Raw genomic sequence first — 19124 nt, 5'->3', positions numbered from 1 at the left:
TAATTATGTATTATGATAAAAAAAAAAAACAAATAAAAACTAATACTCCTATTTGTTTAACTTTAAATTATTTTGAAATAAACCAACAAATAAGTGTAATATTTTTTGTAAGGTATTTAAACTAGTCGATTTTTAGATTTAGAAATACACAAGATTCAGCATATTTTTACTTGGTTTTGTCCCATAAAAATACAAGAAAACCTGTTTTTGAAAAAGAAAAATATATATGTAAAATAAAAAATTAGATTTTACGATTAATTTACTAACAGTATTTTTTTTGATTATTGAAATGTAAATCAAACTGTAATCGTCTTTTTTATTTATTTGGTAAAAGTTAATCTTGCTACATCTTTGCCCATATGTTAAAATTGTTGTCACTTTGTTCGTTTCATATTTATAAAATAAAAAAAATTGTTATTTTTTCTTAATAAACATTATTATTTTTAAAATTAAATAAACAAAGAAAAATCGGGAAAGTTTATTTTTGTAGCAGTTCCACAATGGCTATTTCTATATTAAAAGTGTACACATAAAGTTTCAAAGCTTCATAATTCAAAATTAAATAAAATTAATTAATTACAAAAAATATTCCAGTTACTAGATATCCGGTTTCTTAAATCGCTGCGTTGCAACTTTTTTCCAAATTGATAAGTTTCAGAAATGTTTTCATCATTTTAAAAGTGGATGTCGATTTTGAGTGCTATTTTAGGTTCTAGCATCAAGATTACATCTCAACATAAAAATGAGGTGCCCCACAATTTACGTTTCGTGATTTAGAATAAGAAAATGGGGGCTAGTTTAATGGAAATTTTAATTTATTTTACATGTTAACGCATTCCATAAGCCCTATCTCAACTAAAATTTGATTCCTTATAAGGTTTCAAAGCCAAGTATTTCAAATTAATTGACACAACTCTGAAAGTTACGTAAGAAAATCAGATAAAAAGAGGTGCCCCACGACTCTTTTGAATAATTAACGAAATTGTTAAAATAAAAATAGTAAATTTAATTCTGAGTTGTTCATTATAAATTATTAATTTTATTGACACAATTGTTAAAAGCTTTAATACTCATTTCATATTTTCACACTGAATTTTAGAGATAAAGATATACAAAGTGCGCTAGAACTCGCGCTCCAGAGAAAAATGTAACGTAAAATACCAGGAACATATTTTTTTTTTTAAATTTATAACAATTTCAAAATTATGAGAGTTTAAATGCTGCACTTCTGTTAAAAGGCTATTAGAAGAGAAAATAATGAAGCTGTATCCTAAATTGTAACTCTGTTTATTGTTATTTGTGGTTTTTATTGGCAAAATTTTTTTTTGTTCCAAATTTTATAATATTTGGTCAAATGGTTTCAAAATTATTACAAAAAAAAAAACAAATTTCCATACCCAAGGCCTGTAAAATTCTTATCAGTAGAGATAGGGTACGAGTTTTTATAAAAATTAACATCATTTTATGGGTCGTTTTTGAGGTTAAAATATTGGTTCATAATTTAATTAGGAATAACCCTGTATAACTTCTTCAAAATTATAAAAATTAATTAAACACAATTCACAACACACTCCACAAATGTTTAATGAAAACAAAACAGGAAATATAAAAGTTAATAAAAAATTATCGTTTGTGAAAAAAATATTGGTGTTTTAACACTGCACTAAAACTGCACTGCAGTTAATCCTGACTCAACAACGGAGTTCAATAATAATAATAATAATAATAATAATCTTTCTTTACTTCTTAAGTATAAATATAAAATACTGTGTAGTAAGTTAAACAAAAAAAATAAATAAAAAGAAAGTATAAAACAATAAAATAATAAAAAACACTTACAATGTAGGAAACATCATTATAGAAAAAACTTCTCCAAAGATGTATTCATATATTCTTCTAATGAGTAAAAACAATAATGTAAAAGACATTTTTTAATAACCACTTAAATTTAATACCTAGTAGTCAATTTTTTACACTATTGGAGAGTTTATTATAAATTTTCAGGTCAAGTGTATTTTTTTCACATGTTTCCAAACGAAAAAACAAAAGTATATTACTTAATAAAACATAATATAACAATAATAATAATAATAATAATAATAATATAACGATAACAAAATAAAAATCGAAAACGAACTGACAGTTAACAATATTTTGCAATAAGTTTCACAAAATGTCAGATTCTTCAAATGTTCTCGTTAAAACACGTAGTTTATTACATGTTAAAAATAAAAAACAAACTGACAACTAATAACTTTCTTTGCAAATAGTTTTAAAGTTATTTCACACTCCGCTTTCATAATAAATATAGCTAAAACCATCTCGCCTAGTCGAGTAGTCGCTCTCCGGCGCAAAATGGAGCTTTTGAATCCCAAGATGCTGTCGCAGCTTTAATATTCTGCACAGTTTCGGAGGTCAAAGTCGAGTGTTATTGAACAGACCATATATTTCAGTCACGTGTCTTGTCTAACTCATCGATAAGACTATACCAACGCAACAACTATCTTTAACGGATAATATTTTTAACAGTTCGAGCACTGTAATGAATGTTAATATACTACTAAAACAAATAAATAAAAACCACTCTTATTAAGTTATTAGTAAAAATCATGTGCAAAAACAAGGTTTTTAGAAAAAAATGTGGTAGTATTTCGTCAGATAATAATTTAAGAGGAACCATAAGTTTGGAGCAAAAAGAGAAAATAGCACACGTTCGCCGTGGAGCGAGCTCTCAGTAGGTCTTAAGGTTAATGGTTGCCATCGAGGATCTCGAGGGGAACAGAAGGTCGTACCCTGCAGGAATACTCACAACAATATTGATGCAAGTTTAGAGGAAAACTAATAATAATAATGTTAGTTTGTTGTGACTGCAAGTGTAAATATTATAATTAGTGTTGCTAAAAGCAATATTTAATCTCCATTTGCGACCAAAAAATTTAAAAACTGGTAAAAATGATAACCCATACAAAAATAAAATGCAACAAAAAACATGTAACTTTTATAAAATCAGGATAAAATTAATTTTAAAATACAGTTTTGGTCAAAATAATGTACAGACGGAAAATATAAATCCTCTTTCTCTATTTTATTAATTGTTGCCAACATAAAAACAAAAATTCATTTTATTATGACTACGAAATAAACATTTATTTATTTCTGTTTCAAGTGTTATAAATTTCAAAACTATTCAGCTAACAAAGCCTTATTAAATAATTAAACGTTCAGTGTTAATTCTATTAAATCAATACGGTTCAGCAAGTGTTGTTGTTTATTTTCTATATTATTAAATAAATAATTATTGCGAAAATATCTCTTTTCGAACTTGCCTATAATTGTTTTACCGTAAAATAACAAAATAGTATATTACAAATGCACGAGTATCACAATTAATGATTGTAACACCCGTTTTTTTATACTATTTTCTCTATTGAGCGCTTTTTAAATTGAATTTAATAACAATATATTTGACAGTTAAAATTTTTGACATTTGACGTATGGTCATATTTCTCATCTAAAAACGACAGTCAATGGCCAAAGTATTTCATTAAATATCGCCAAAAAACAGTGTCACAAAATGCAAAATTTTTTTTTTCAATTTTGCGTCTGAAAGAAAGCTTATTTCGATAGCAAAATCGATGCTTTAATGAGCCATTTCAACACCGATTCGGGTGCTGAAATAAACTAGTACAATTTAGTTTCTAAAAGTTGGTAATAATGATTTTCAGCGGCGTTTGACCGATTTCTTTTTTTTCAGGTGGTATTTGCAGTATTCATTGTTAATTCAACAAAATTTTGAAAAATACTTGACACATGACACTTCGAAAATCGAACTTTCAAACTTTGTAACATTTATTACCAACCACAGCCTTATTGGAGCAAAAGTTGTCTTTTATGTGAAAAAGGTACATAAAACGCGCAAAGTTGAAAAAAATACCATAAAAAATTTGTTTCATAAATCATTTCTCATTCTTTATAAAACTCGCACTTCGCTGCTCGTTTCGTAAACCTGAACTCGTTCCACAAAAGGCGGTCTTTAATATACTATTTTTCTATTTCAGTGTCACAATGAGCATTTTTGCAACTGTTTTTAGTTACATAAAATGCTCTTTATGACACTGTTTATAAGCTCGTTGAATAATCTACTATTATTTAATCCCCATAGTAGTAATCTCAAAAGAAAGTATTCAAAATTTGTTATAACCATTATTTAAAAATGTTTCTAAGCAAAAACTAAACGTTTCCGTATAAATTATAACTATGCCCCCTTTTGAATATTTTTCTTCAATTTCAAAGTGTTTAATTTCTGTTAGTTATAAAAATAAAAACTTTTTGTCAAATTATCATTTCTGTTAAAAAATGTTTTATTTACAATAATTATTCTTTTTATCTAATTTATTTTTTCTCAAATAAGAATTGTTTGTTTATTTGGCCTCCAAACCCCTTTAAACAACTAAATATTTGAACAAATCGAAAACTGCCAACAAACAATGTGTTTGCTCTCTAAACGCGATGATCAATACAAAATCATCAATTTCTAAACATTTTCCCAAATTCATAAATATTTAAACTTCTCCATTCGCCCACTGAAACACAAAACCTCCAATCGATCCCAGTCAATCATCAATAAAATTCAAACTTAGACTTTTATTAAATTTAGTCGCCCTCCCAAACTCATGTTACTCGTGTTTCCCTCAAAATCCCTTTACGTTGTAACGCCACGACACAGATTTACTGCGTATTCGTTTATTTATAATTACTTCTGAGAATAGAACGGCCGTAAAGGTTTAACCGAACTCTGATAATATACCAACACATCTTTTTCCACAGGCAATTTCCTTATTAGCGTGGAAAATTCCGCATTTAAACCCGCGCGGATTTTCTTCCGTTCAACATTTCCTTCGACAAATTTTCATAAAGATCGAAGGGCGCCACCGAATAAAATCTGCTTTAAGTACACAAGGGTTAGTTAATGTTTCATAAGGACACAATAGACGCTTTCGCTGCTGTAAATCAACGATTATGTTCGCATTTTCGTGCCAAAGTCTCCCCCACACATTATAAACCTTGACACCGAATCAACAAAGCGGCATTTTTTCCAAATATTTTCACAAATAATTATTTTTCTATTTGCGAGCCGGGTATGTGACGTTGCCAGGGAGAGTGCTGAAAGCGCAGATTTACATAATTTACCATAAAAAAATCCGGAAAATTTTATTTGTGTACTCTGCGATCCCCGAATCTGCTTTAATTCCAAGGAGAAAAACAATATTTTATTTGTGTTTGTCTCTGGAGAAGAAGCGACAATGCTTGATATTTCCGGTTTATCAGGAAATAAAATCGGTGACCGCCATATTTAAAAATAAACCCATTTCGGGATAAATAATTTAAACTTTGAGACCCCTTCAAGCACGCACACGATCGATCGAATCAAAACACAAATCTGATATTTCGGATGCATTGTTTACGCGAAAGAATGATTTATTCTCGAGCAATAAAACTTTTCAAATCAAATGAATCGTTTTACATGAAAATACCGGCAAGTAATATCGCTTCCGCCTAAACGATACACGAAAAAATCGGCTTATCATCGACGAACTCAATTAATAACTTCGCTCACGTCCCAACGTGAAAAAATTCAATCTCAATAAATTTTAATTGAAACGCCATCAAATACGATTTGGGTGCAGACTAAATTATTCAAATTTCGAAATTTCGACGAGTGTGTGATAATTTCCTATAATTACAAATTATACAAATTCCTAATTTGACTTAAATTCTGAAAATAATTAAGTTGTTTATAATCCAACCGCAATTACCGGATTTCATGTACGGTGTAATTAGCTAATAACTGGATTGGCCAATTTGGCAAGAACTTGACCGTCAATAAATCCCAAACTACTTAGGAAATTGTGATGTGACGTGCCATTAAATCGATCAAAATAAATAATTCCAGGTCATCCTTGAAAAAATAATAAAAAGCGACAGGAGTAGAATTTTGCGGTGAAAATTCAGTCTCCAAAAGCAAACCTTTTAATTTCGTACATAATGAAAAGTTGTGATGTAAGATAAGTGAGTTCTAATTACAATTCTCATTTGAAAATTTTCTGCTCCTTTAACGCCCGATCTCCATTTTAGATTAGTTTTTTATTAAAAGGTCCGACCCGGGAAATGCAGGATTCCGACGAAAATCAACACTTTTATTCTATATAGACGATTGTTAAGGTAAATAATGGAAATTGAAGGCTTTGTTCAAGCACGGAACTAAATATGGATCGGTGATATATCGGTTAAGGACGAGTACCGGCGCATCCAACGTTTCAACGAATTTAGGAATAATTGAAAAGGAAATTACAAAAACTACATGCACGAAACAGCCCATAAAAAAGGTTATTTTTCTAGCATACGTTAAAAAAAACATTTTAATTTCCTTCAGTTCAAACAAAACTACTTTGTGATATCTCAAAAATTATTTGGCCCACCCGAAAAGTGATTACAAATACTCAGAGTATTCCACGTGAGAAAAAGTGGTCTAAATGACTGAAAATGTAATAAATAATATATTATAAATATTATTATTATATTCGTACACGTTTGCAATTTCCGTGTTTTAATTAACAAATTTTTCATAAAAGTAAAGCGAAAGATAAAAAAATTCAAATTAAAAATAACTGGAAATTCTTTATAAAAATTTAAACAATTATTAAATTGCAGTTCTTGAAATATTCTTGTCAGGAAAAATATAATAAAAAGTGTTTGATTACTACACCTTTATAATATACATCCAGTGGGCGGCAAAATTATGGAATAAACTTATTTATTAAAACTGAAAATATTTTGTATTGACAAAAATGCTCAAACAAGTCAGTTTTCTGACAAAATTCACAACTTGAGTTATAATTGTATATACTATATTTGTTTTTTTGTTGATATTATTTCACTTTTTTGGTGATTTTTTCGAAAATAAAAGATCTATCAAACTGGCTAAAAGAATTAGGGATTTCCAATAAAAAAAATGTCAATACTCAAAAATCAAAAAGTGTAAAATTTAAAATCAACTTGAAGATTGTGTATTTTTAAAAAGAAAATTGACCTGTTCGAGCATTTTTACCAAAACAGGATATTTTTAATTTTAATAAGAATATCCCATAATTTTGCCGCTCACTGTATTCTGACTTTTTTCTTTAACTGAAAATAAAATTTACAAACTAAAGTTTCTAAAAATTGGAACAAATAACACTAATTTACAAGAATTTTTTTCGTTTTACCTAAAGATAATAATTTGCACTGATTTTGTTTTCTGTCTCTTATCACTAAAAAAATACATAATAAGTGACAAACAAGTTTTTTTTTAATGCAGGTACCCACTAAAAGTTTTGAAGCAATCTTGTTCGTAGTGTCTAATTTCGTATTTCATTATTGTTGTGTTAAACAGTTGTTAAACATTTTGTTTGTTTTAAAATTAAGGGTAAATTAAGCACAAACAACTTTCGCTATGTTTGTGGTAAAATTATCATAACAAAAACAAAAAACTAATCACAAAAGCAGTACTTTCAAATCTCGATAACAAACCTTGATAAAAAAAATGGGTGTGGAAAAAATTGTGGAAGTATATTAACGAACTGGTCTGCAGAAAACAAAAAATAATTGCATTTTAGAACAGTAGTAAAAAATCCTTTCACAACAATAAAAGAAAAAATTACAATTAATTGAAGAATTACCACAAAAAAGAAGTCAACATGTCCGTAAAAAATCATTTCTTACATTTATTATTTACAATTTCACAGCTGGGCTTATTTCCTGAAAACCTGTAAATCGTAAAATGAACATAGTGTTCGATTGTTTCCATCACAATTTAAAGTCCTATGACGAAAATAACAAAGTTTTTGCAATAAAAATATGTAAGCCAATTATTGGTGGTCTACACTAAGAGTCAAAATAACACAAAAAGTTAACTGTGTTATTTTTTATTTTTTGGGATTTACATATGCAAAAATTGTAAAGTACAAAAGCTTCACAATCATGTAAAGTAGTGTAACTAAATAAAAAATATTTATTGCTGTTTATTAGTTGAAATGTCGTTTTAATGAATTCTATTCAACTCTGATTTATTCAAGACAACACTGTTCATTTTTCCTCCAAATGCATTGACAGGAAACCAATAATTCATTAAAAAAATTGCTGCAAACCCTATTTATGGCCGGTGTTATTCAGTTTATTTTTCCTCTGATCAATAAACAAATACTGAAAAAAATAATAAAAATAATGTCTCCCGCTGTCACAAAATCCTGATAAATCAAACACTCTAACCTCCATTTTCCTAAAAGTCAATATTTTTGCGTCGAAACTACCAACACATTTTTCTTATACAGAGTGACAAGAAAAAGCTTTAATTTTCTGTTGTGTGTATAAAAGTAAATCACGGCACGCGCATTAAACAGCTACTCGTAAATCTCATAGACATGCGACGAAACGACCGAGAAAATAATAGTGGTTAAAGTTGAAATAAAATATATAACACAGAAATTGCTAGTTAAATAATAACAGTCATTAAAAAAGAAAATAAAATATTTCAATTTATGACCCAAATATTTTCAAATAACCTTAATTTTTAGTAAAACGGCCAATGGTAGTAATAAAATAAAAGAAAATAATGAAAAAACTTTTAATACCTCTAAAGTTCGTAACATATTGATACCTCCAGTTTATTACTTCTCCAAAGAATTATCTTTTCTGTTGTTGATTCTCATCTAGGTCACTGTAATAATATCAGTTTTTTTTTTTAATTAAAGCAAAAATTGGCCAAATCAACAATTGTCGTATTCAATAAATTTTTATTACATCTGCTTTCATCCTCTCGCAGTTTGCCAACGCAATGTATGATAAAAATTAGAATTTATTTCGTTGTAAATTCCTCGTAATCACAATTCCGCTCGTTAAAAGTTATTCAAGATGTGGACTTAAGCTTTTGATTGTGTCGCAATTAAGGACACTGTGGTCAAGGTCTCGAGAAACTACACCCTAAACCAAACGAGTATTTCAAATGCTTCAACAATAGTTATCTGAATGTTACCCGAAATCGATTGATCATTACTCGAGATTATCATTCATCGGCAATTAAGGCTAGATTAGGAAATAAATGACAGTTTACCACTTAATGCCACTTGAAAAAAGTCAAATCACGGTGTAAATTGTAGATGCCAAAACTTATGTATATTTGATGCCAATATTTGAGAAAAAATGGGCCCAATTTTGCCTTCAATAACGTGAAATCGGACGAGTAAAACGTGAGCTCATTTTGTCACAAATCGAAAAACTTGCGACCGAAGAAAAAGAAAAAAACAACGGTTTTATTTAAAGCAGTGACCAACAATTTAATTTTACTTAAAAAGTGTGGAAGTGACATTTTCATTTAAAGTTATTAAAAATATTGTTTTCTTTAATTAAAAAAAAATTAATTGCTCAGAACCGTCTAGAACAGCGTTTCAATTTCATACTGCAAAATTATTCTCCAATACTCATTAATTATTCCATCCATATTGACAATTTATTAAAAAGCTTATTTCGAAATCTGTTGTGGGTTCAATTGTGCTACCACCCCAGATTATTGCTATCATTTTATGAAAACAATACACCATTATTGAACAAAAAATAAAAATTTTACGTAATTTTTCACAGAAACATTATTTTGAAATTACATCATTTATTGTTATAATTATTTTGATAAAAAATTAATATTTAGTTTCATAATTTTTAATAAGTATATGAAACTCAAATAGAACTCTTCCTATTTATTAAATTTCCCAACTATGCGCCTGATTTACCACCACGGACTACCATGGTGCATAAACAAAACTTTAAAAAATTTAACAACAATATTAAAATAAATTAATTTTTAGATATGTAATTGTTCACAATTCCTTTAACAAAATCTACAATCGCTTAAAAACCTACACATAAATCACAGTTTAAAATTAGCAAACAATTTTTAACTAAAACAGCCTTTATAAAACCGGTTTTGTAATTTTAAAATAAATAAATTAGCATACCAAATAAACATAAAGAATGTATAAAACCAATTGCGCGTTAAAATTAAATAATTCGTTTAAACATAGTATACAAATTTAATTAAAACATAAAAACTTGAAACAGTTTTAATAGAAATAAAATGCCCTAACGCACAAGTTTTGTCACATTTCTGCAAAAATGGTGGATGCGCCGGGCAAATTAAAAATAAGTTGTTTTTTTCAAGTTAATTTAAAAATTCTCAGGTAGAAACAATTCAATTTTTACATTCTTTAAAGTAAATTACCAACATCTCAACTTTAGCGTATAATTTAATATATTCATCAAAAAATAAACAACGCTCTGAAACAATTTTTTATTTTATTATTGTTACAGACTGAAATTAATTATTAAAAAATGAATGTTATGACGTACAACACTTTACATTTAATTTTCTGTTATTAGTTTTATTTAAATTCCAGTCACTTATTACACCAAACAAAATACACATTCAGTGATTGATTAACAATAAAGTGACAAACAATTAAACAATTTATAAAATTTCACACGGAAATGTAAAACTGTGAGAAATATTGTAATTTAAGTAAATAGTTTTTTACAAATGCCTCATAAATTTTAAATAAATAATAATCTTTAAAATGGTGGATGCGCCGGGATAATAATTAATATAATTCAAAATTACGCATTTCTTTTTTTGCTTATTTAATCAAACTATTACCCCTTTCTCGTCTACCAAACCACTTAAAATTCGCCATATTTATTTGTAATTTTTCTATTTATAATAAAAAAATATAAGTGTATATAATGCATAACTAATTCTTCTCTCAATAAGTATTGCTTAAAAATCACATGTAGAGTTTAAAAAAAACGTTGAAAAATTTTCGAAGGTGGTTTCCTAGGTCAAAATAAGAAAAAAAAATGTCCAGAAATGCTTATTGAGAGAGCAAGAGTAAAAAGCCTTTTTTCAATTATCTCAGTAACCGATGAACGCAAATTTATAAAAATTTGCATCTGGAGGAATTTGTTGGTCCTAAATCCATTACTGATATCAAAAATTGTACTCCAATTATGACATGATATAAAATTTTGCTTTGGAACGTTTTTTGGAAATTTTTGAACAGATTCGATTTTAGTGAAGCTATTTTTCTTCAAAAAATGTCTGGTATTATTTCTGTTTTCGAGAAAAACGAGTTTTTTCTTAGCCGTGTATAGACCTTAATTTCAAAAAATAACCCACGCAGTGAGTTTTTTTATATAACTCCTTTAGGAAACATTTACGAACATGGGTCCATAGGAAGTTTTTTTTTCCTTTGATCTAAGAAATCCTCAAAATCTTTCATCCTTTTTTCCGGACAACTGTGTATGTGGAATTAAATCAATTCTATGGATTTGCTAAAACGATTTTAAACGTTATTTTGTAATAAAAAATCTAATTTCCTTGAATAAATTTCAAAACCAAATCAACGTAACTAAACTAACATGTAAATTAATACTAAAACTAAATCTTAACTATCAACTCCGCAATTTCCCATACGTTTCCAGTCGGCCAATTATCGTTCGCGGTCAGTTTCTCCCACTAATCAAACTTTACCAACTATACAGACGTGAGGTAATATTACTTTACTTACTTATTATATTTATAATCCCAACCACACAATAATTAAACTAATTAATCCACACAATGTATCAAATGCAAAACACAATTTTCACATTTGGTATTTTATCGATTCATGTCTCCAACTATTACAGCCACAATCCCAATTCCAAAGCTAGTTCCTCCATGTTCGCATATTTTAGAAACAATTCAATTTCTGTTCGTGAGTGGAAATGCTGTAACATTCAGCTATGTCTCATAAAAGCAGCCAAATAAACCAAATTTAATTCTTTCGTAATACCTATCTCTAATTTAAAAACAACAGTTCTATCGGACATAACATTCCCTTTATTTGTTTTGGTTCATTCCAATCTCTTTGATTTTCGATGTCTAATTTTCCTTTCACTACTGACAATCAAAGTTAATTAACAATTGGTACAAAATAGTTTTTTCTCGTGTTTTCACATCAAAAACTACCAAGGTATGTCAATGCCATTTTTCACAAAACCGAAACTGCCCTCAATCTACAACACGCCACTCTTGCTTACCATCAAATAAAATTGATTACGATGAGAAATAAATGATGCCTCCTGCCAATTCACGATACACCTCATTATTAAAAATAAAAATATATCGTGATTGGCCCCACTATAATTTTATGAAAAAATACAATGATGCAATAAAAAATGAAAAAATCAAAGCAAATTCCAAATTTGTAAGGCAAAATATCTGAAACCTAAAACAAATAGAGGTATTCCCCAGATATCGCCTCAAGATTTTAATAATTTTTTCTCTAAAATTTCGGAAGACACTAAAAATTCTCTCCCACCAATACTACCAATACTATCAAAAATTTTTGAAAAATTATTGTTGCGGCAAATTGTCAATTTTTTAATCTACTTTCATCCCAAAAATTTGGCTTTCGCAAAGGTTTGTCAACTTCAGATGCAGTTATGTCCTTAGTACAAAATATTATTCTATGCTTTGAAGAGAAGGGTGTATACAAGGTGATTCTTTTAGGGCTTTTATTAGAAACTTCTAATGCAGATAGGAATTTGAAATTTTGTACACAACTCAAATCGACCAGTCTAAGTTCAATTAAATTATTTTCAAAATGGCTGAACTTCCGGAAATACGAGAAATTGGCGCCAACTTTGAGTGGTTAACGGAGTACCTCAAGGTTCAATCTTAGGGCCAATACTTTTCCTTTTATATACAGAGTGGTCCAAAAGTCTGGAAACGATGTTATTCTGGCGTAACTATCAAATTTTTTGACAAATAAATTTATAGGTGTGCGTGCAATGGCTATAAAAATGCAAAAAATTTTTGAATATTAATTAATTGTTTATACTTACGAGATAAACATAGTAACTTTTTTTAATGAAAACCTACGACAATTTTTTTTAGACAACGAATTGTTGCTGTGCATTTTTTTTATGTTAACCTCACACTTTTTTGTTAAAAAAATGTTTGACTTACAAGAATTCAAGAATTTGTTTGGAGTAAACTACCAGTTTTTTTTGGAAATAAATTAATATAAATGTTTAAAGGTTGTAAAGGAGCGATGCCAAAATTTTTTTTATTTTTATTAATTGTTTAAATTATCTTTCTTATTTTATAGTCGAGACCGATACAACTTTATATGCAGACGACACTACTATTGGGGTGACTGGAGCAACAAATGAAATTGCTAATAGGAAACAACAAAAATCTATGGACTTAGCTGAAAAATGGTTTCTCAGTAATAAACGAACATTAAATAAAGAAAAATCTGTCACAATGCAATTTTCCCTAAAAATTTGTATAGATGCAGAATTAACGTGGAATCAACATGGCGAGCCAAAATACAGGGTGCGCCAGAACTCGCGCCCCAGAGAAAAATGCCATATAAAGTAAGATACCAGGAACATGGAAAAAATGTTTAAAAAATTTGATATTTGATATTTGACATTTTTTTATGTATATTTAATGATACTGATAATGTTGTATATACTTCTTTACAATTATTTAGTAAAAGTACAAACATTTTGTCAATAAAAATCACAAATAACATTAAACAGAATTACAACTTAGGATACAGCTTCCTTGTTTCCTCTTTTAATAGCCTATAGCAAAAAAACTTAGAAAACTATTTTTCCAACACAAATAAATAGAGTCAAACAAATTTAAACCCACATAACTTCGAAATTTTCATAGATAAACATTTTTTCCATCTTCCTGGTATCTTACTTTATATGACATTTTTTTCTGGGGCGCGAGTTCTGACGCACCCTGTAGGTAAAGCAATTTATCTACTTCGAAATTTGACTAATAATCTATCCTACTTTGCTCTTATAAATTCACACCTTGAATATGGTATTCTTATATGGGGTCACAGTTCAGCAATTACGAGACTTTTTGAACTCCAACAAAAAGTATTAGGATTATTTCTTCACTAGGACGTCGTGACGATTGCAGAAATAATTTTAGTAATTAAAAAATTCTTACGTTATCTTCTGTATACAGGGTGATGAAAAAAAGGCGCCCACGATTGAAACAGGCGCGTCCTTTTTTATTGAAACATTGTGACCATCATTCCAAAAATAGTCTAAATAGATTCTTTTTAAAATCTAAACAGTTTGTCTAACAGCACAAAGCGGCAATATTGCACAAATTTCTTTTACTAAAAAACTATTTCACTCAGGTATTTTTCGTATCTAGGAAACCTTTTTGACTTTAATCGTTCAAATTTCACAGAACAAACAACATTGAAAATAGATTTTTTTGTTGTTACCGTTTCCAGTAATTGAATATTACTTGGACATTTTCTGTATCCTAGGATATTTGCAATGTTGCAACATTCTTTGGAGCCAAGAAATGGTATCCTAACATCTTCAATAAAGTTTATTTCAATAGACTTTTTACAAAGAACACCGTCAACAGTAGCAAAATCTAGACTTTAACAATGAAATTATTTTAAAACTCTTAATTATATAGATTTCTCTTTTCTAAAAAGAAAAGTCTATATTTTACTGATAAGAGCACAAATCCAATTTTGGTCTTCGGATTCGTCTTTAATAAAAGATCACTTATAACGTGTGGGTGGCGCCTTTTTTTCATCCTACTGTATATTGAAATGCTTGCAGTTTATAATAAACAATAAAATTCATTACCATAATTTCATAATTACGGCACCAGAAGCCACATAATATCATTCGAAAAAATAAGACTATCTAAATACCAAAATTTTTACAACTATTATTGTATAAAGTTCTTCAATGTTCTCCCAAAAGATTTTAAATGTCTTCCCCTTAAAGTTCTACTGAATAAATTAAAGACCTATCTAACTTAAAAAAGTTTCTATAGTATTGAGGAATATCTGAACAATAACTTTAGTGATATCTAATTGGAATTTAATTTATTTATGTTTCTAACTCATGTTCATAGGATCATAGGAATTATCTTTATTATTTAAGTTTAAGTTTGTATGGATAATAAGTTTGACATGTGTAAAAGTACGTTGTATTTATAGCACGAATAAATTATTATTGTTATTATAAATAATTGACGTTTTTCATAAATAGTTCCATTTTATAATGGTGACAATTGTGTGCAAAATAATCATTTTAATTTATTCATGGTTGGTAATTATGCATAACATGACAAGAAACCCGTATGCTTTGAAACACGGTGAAGCGGAAAATTAATAAATTAAATTAAAATTTTCTCGTAAAAAAGAGCACACGAGAGAAACCATGTGGTGTACTATAATGAAATTGAGTCGTGTTTAAACGGCGTAGTCTCAACCACACTTACCATTATTTCATATTTTAAATAAATCCCATACGCAGAACCGATAAATGAATGTAAAATGTCCGCAAACGTCGTGAAAAACCATCCGTACACGCGGAAATCAAGACGGCCGGGTTAACAACAATCTCGAATCGGGCACACCTCCTTAGAAATGTGTGCATGTTGCTATCCCAAGGCCTCTAGATCGGGGTGTGAGAGCGAACAAGCGGCACAGTACATTGCTATAGCACAGTAGGCACACACAGTGTTTTTTTTTCCGACGCTCGATTTTCTCGTCCAGAGGCTCCTACGACCGTCCGCACTCCATGCCGTCGGTATATTGATCACTTTCCCACTATTTCACCTGTGCAATCTCTCTGGCCGAGCGTTTTAGGGAAACTTGTGCTTGCCAGGCCGCGGAAATGGCAACAATGAAGTCCCGATTTCCCCCACCGCTTTCTAAGCTAGCTTGGGGCTGCCTAGGCGACCGCGCACGCCAAAGACTCGCTTATTGTGTTATAAAAAATTAACGCGAGAGAGTCGAGCACCTATGATTCATTTTTCATCCTTTGCCAACTGACGTTTGTGCGACTTTTTTTCAAAGTTTAAGTTATTTATGAGTCGTGAGAGAGTTGCAGGAAAGCTTAAGAAAATCGAAAAGGCGATGTGAGGAGGAGGTGGAAATAAATATTCCACCTTGCACAAAGCACAGTTGACACTAAATAAAAAACCACCGAAAGGAGAAATACATTTCTTGGTTAAAAACCAACAAAATTTGTACATATTTCTAGAACAACTTGTATATTTATTCTAAACTAATTCTAATACACCTTAAAGTAATTATTAAAAGCCTTAGAAATTGTGTCAAAAATCCTGTCAATGTCTGTTCCAAATTGCTAAATTTACTATTAGTAGCTTTGCAAAAAATTCATTTCCTAAAAAAATAAAAAGATCACCTAAACAAAATTTAAATTTAAATTGGTTTAACAAATTAAAACTTCATAAGTAGCCTTTTTATAAAAAAAACTAGAATTAAAGATATTTTCAGAAGATGTTGTATATTGATTAATTGAACTAAATACTTTTAATAGTAGACAGATTGACCAACTTTAAAATACATTTATTAAAAAAGTGCTATACAAAAAAACTTCACCCTTTAAAACAATGATTTTTACAACATTTGTTACCAAATTTTCGAAAAAAATCAGCAAATTTCTTGTATTTTCCAAAAAATTAATACAATACAAAAATACCATCTCTTATGTGACAGTGCTTATTATTTTATTATCTTTTACATCATCATAAACTAACAGGCATGAGAACAACAAAATAGTAACAAAAATAAAATACAAAATCTACTAGAAAGTTAGAATGAATTTAACATTCATAATAACAATAATTAAAAAAATCTAGCACTCTACAAATTACACACTTTAAATAAATAGTTTAGAGGAGAATGTAACAAATTATTGTTTTTACACTGTTTAATAGAAAACAGTATAGTATTTCTATTATAGAATTAAGGTACATACATGAAAACTGATTAGATCTAAAAATTCGAGACAATCAGTTAAGTTACTTAGAATCTTGTACATAAAACACAATGAAAAATACAGGCTGCGCCAGAACTCGCGCCTCAGAGAAAAATGCCATATAAGGTAAGATCTCAGAAACATAGAAAAAATGTTAAAAAAATTTTATCTATAAAAATTTAGGAGCTATGAGGTTTAAATTTTGCATTTTGACTCTATTTATTACTGGTGGGGAAAATTTTCCAAGTTGTTTTATTGTAAAAAAACATATACAAGATCATCAGTATCACTAAATACACATAAAAAAATGTCAAATGTCAGAAAATAAATGTCAAAATTATGTGACAGCTAGAATTTTTTAAACGTTTTATCCGTGTTCCTGGTATCTTACCTTACTTGAAAATTTTCTCTAGGGCGCGAGTTCTGGCGCATCCTTTATTTACTCATGCTATTCTCTCAAATGTTATTATACCAAGGAAAAACAAAGTAAGACCATAATTGTTACTTTTGTTTTGTGGAAGCAAGTTCCTTATATATGTAGTATCTATTCCAAGTTAGTGTAAAAATTTGATTTCTGCGAAAAAAAAAAACACTACTATCAATAATCTTTGTTCCAAGTTTCTATGACACCTTCCTGCTACTTTTATAGTAAGTTTAAAAAAAAATTGTGTACTTTAAAGTAGAAAATAGTTATTTATTCGACGAGTTTGGGTGTAAATCGGACGCTTTATTTCACCGAGAGGATTTTTAAGCCACGAGTGTTAACGAGTGGTTTATCATCCACAAGCTGGAATAAATGAACCGATTTACACAAAGACAAGTTGAATAAAACATTTTATTTTTCGAATTAGACTCAACAATGCTTAAAATTGCTTTAAATCTGTTAAAAATAATCTGACGTTTCGTACTGAGGAATGCCAAACAGTTGTCAAAACTTCCTTACATAGGGAAAAAACTGTAAATTCTGACAGTGTCGAAGAATAAAATATAAAAAAAATAAATGACTTCAAAAATTGGAATAAACCGAAATAACATAAATAAAACCCTAAACCTCAAACACATAATATTACGTACTTATACAGACACCCCAGTTAAAGTTATTTGGTTTAAATTTTTGTTAATATTTATTCCAAATTAATGTAAAACATCAAACTAAGTTAAAAAAAAAAACACCAAAACAAAATCTAAGTTTCAGAGAATATCAACTCAAACTCAGCCTTAAAGTGTGAAACAAAAGTAGATATCTGTTTCAATTTTTTTCCTTCAAAAAATTAATGATTTAATTCAAAAAAAAGTCATGTTTAAAACATTAATCAAATAGTGCTTCCCAGAACAATAGTTTTGCTAGTATCTGTTCCAAATTGCCGTGAAAATGTGATTTTATTTGCCTCAGTTCCAGATTTCTGTATGGTCTTCTAGTTAATTTAAAAATTGAATTATAACCTTAGAAAAATATATTTTTCAAAACAAAAAATAAGTTTTCCACCCTAATTTCAGAAAGAAAAGTGGCCATATACCTCCCCGAGAGGTGAAATTTTTACCTCTCTTTAAATCTTTGCCTCTTCCAAAAAAATGAAAAAAACATGATGCTCGATTTAATGGCGATACAGAAAAATCAGAAAAAATTGTTTGTTTTAAAGTTTCTCTTGCTGGGTAGTAAAAAATGATATGTACTACACTGAAAGAAAATGTCTTTTCCTGCCTTCTGCCTGTGGGAGAAAAAGACACACTTTTCTCCCTTGTAATACAAACAACTATTATTTATTATATATTTGCAAAACGTTATTATCTAACCACTAGATTCCCATTGAAAATGAGTCTCTACGAACTACCTGTACTCATAATATTATTCTTTATAAATTTTCCAAGTCTATAGCGTTTTGTCTTTTTAAAATACTCGTATTACAATGCGGTTTAGAAGTTTTATTTAAGACCAAATCAAAGTAGAAGAAACTTGGGGAAATAATTTAATAAGTTCAAAATTAAATAAATAAGTGAATGTCATATAAATGTGACCCAATTATAAAAAATGAAACTTAATTTTATAATTAAAATAATAACAAAAAATGGGAACATTAATGACAGATCATTTAACACAAAACTTGTTTAACTTTTCAAATTTTTATAAAGAGTTATTCCTTAAGTGCCGATTTTATTAAATTCATTTCTGATTTTTTAAAACCACGTGCAAAATAAATTTCCGC

At 28.8% G+C, this 19124-nt stretch overlaps 1 protein-coding gene across 2 annotated transcripts in view; it reads right to left on the bottom strand.

Annotated features, from left to right (window-relative positions):
- Positions 1 to 15793, bottom strand: part of LOC123010241 (gamma-aminobutyric acid type B receptor subunit 1) — a 175769-nt gene extending 159976 nt beyond the window's left edge. For both annotated transcript variants that reach the window (XM_044406957.1, XM_044406958.1), the window contains exon 1: positions 15413 to 15793. In XM_044406957.1, the coding sequence (XP_044262892.1) occupies positions 15413 to 15415 (3 nt within the window). In that variant the 5' untranslated portion in view covers positions 15416 to 15793. The remainder of the gene's footprint in view (positions 1 to 15412) is intronic.
- Positions 15794 to 19124: the final 3331 nt, after the last annotated feature.

This window comes from Tribolium madens, unplaced genomic scaffold (genome assembly GCF_015345945.1).
Source record: "Tribolium madens isolate multiple individuals breed KSU strain unplaced genomic scaffold, Tmad_KSU_1.1 Scaffold_7;HRSCAF=85;Tcas5.2_LG10, whole genome shotgun sequence".
Classification (NCBI taxonomy): Eukaryota; Metazoa; Arthropoda; class Insecta; order Coleoptera; family Tenebrionidae; genus Tribolium; species Tribolium madens.
Note: the sequence above shows the minus strand (reverse complement) of the source record. Positions and strands in the feature narration are given on the sequence as shown.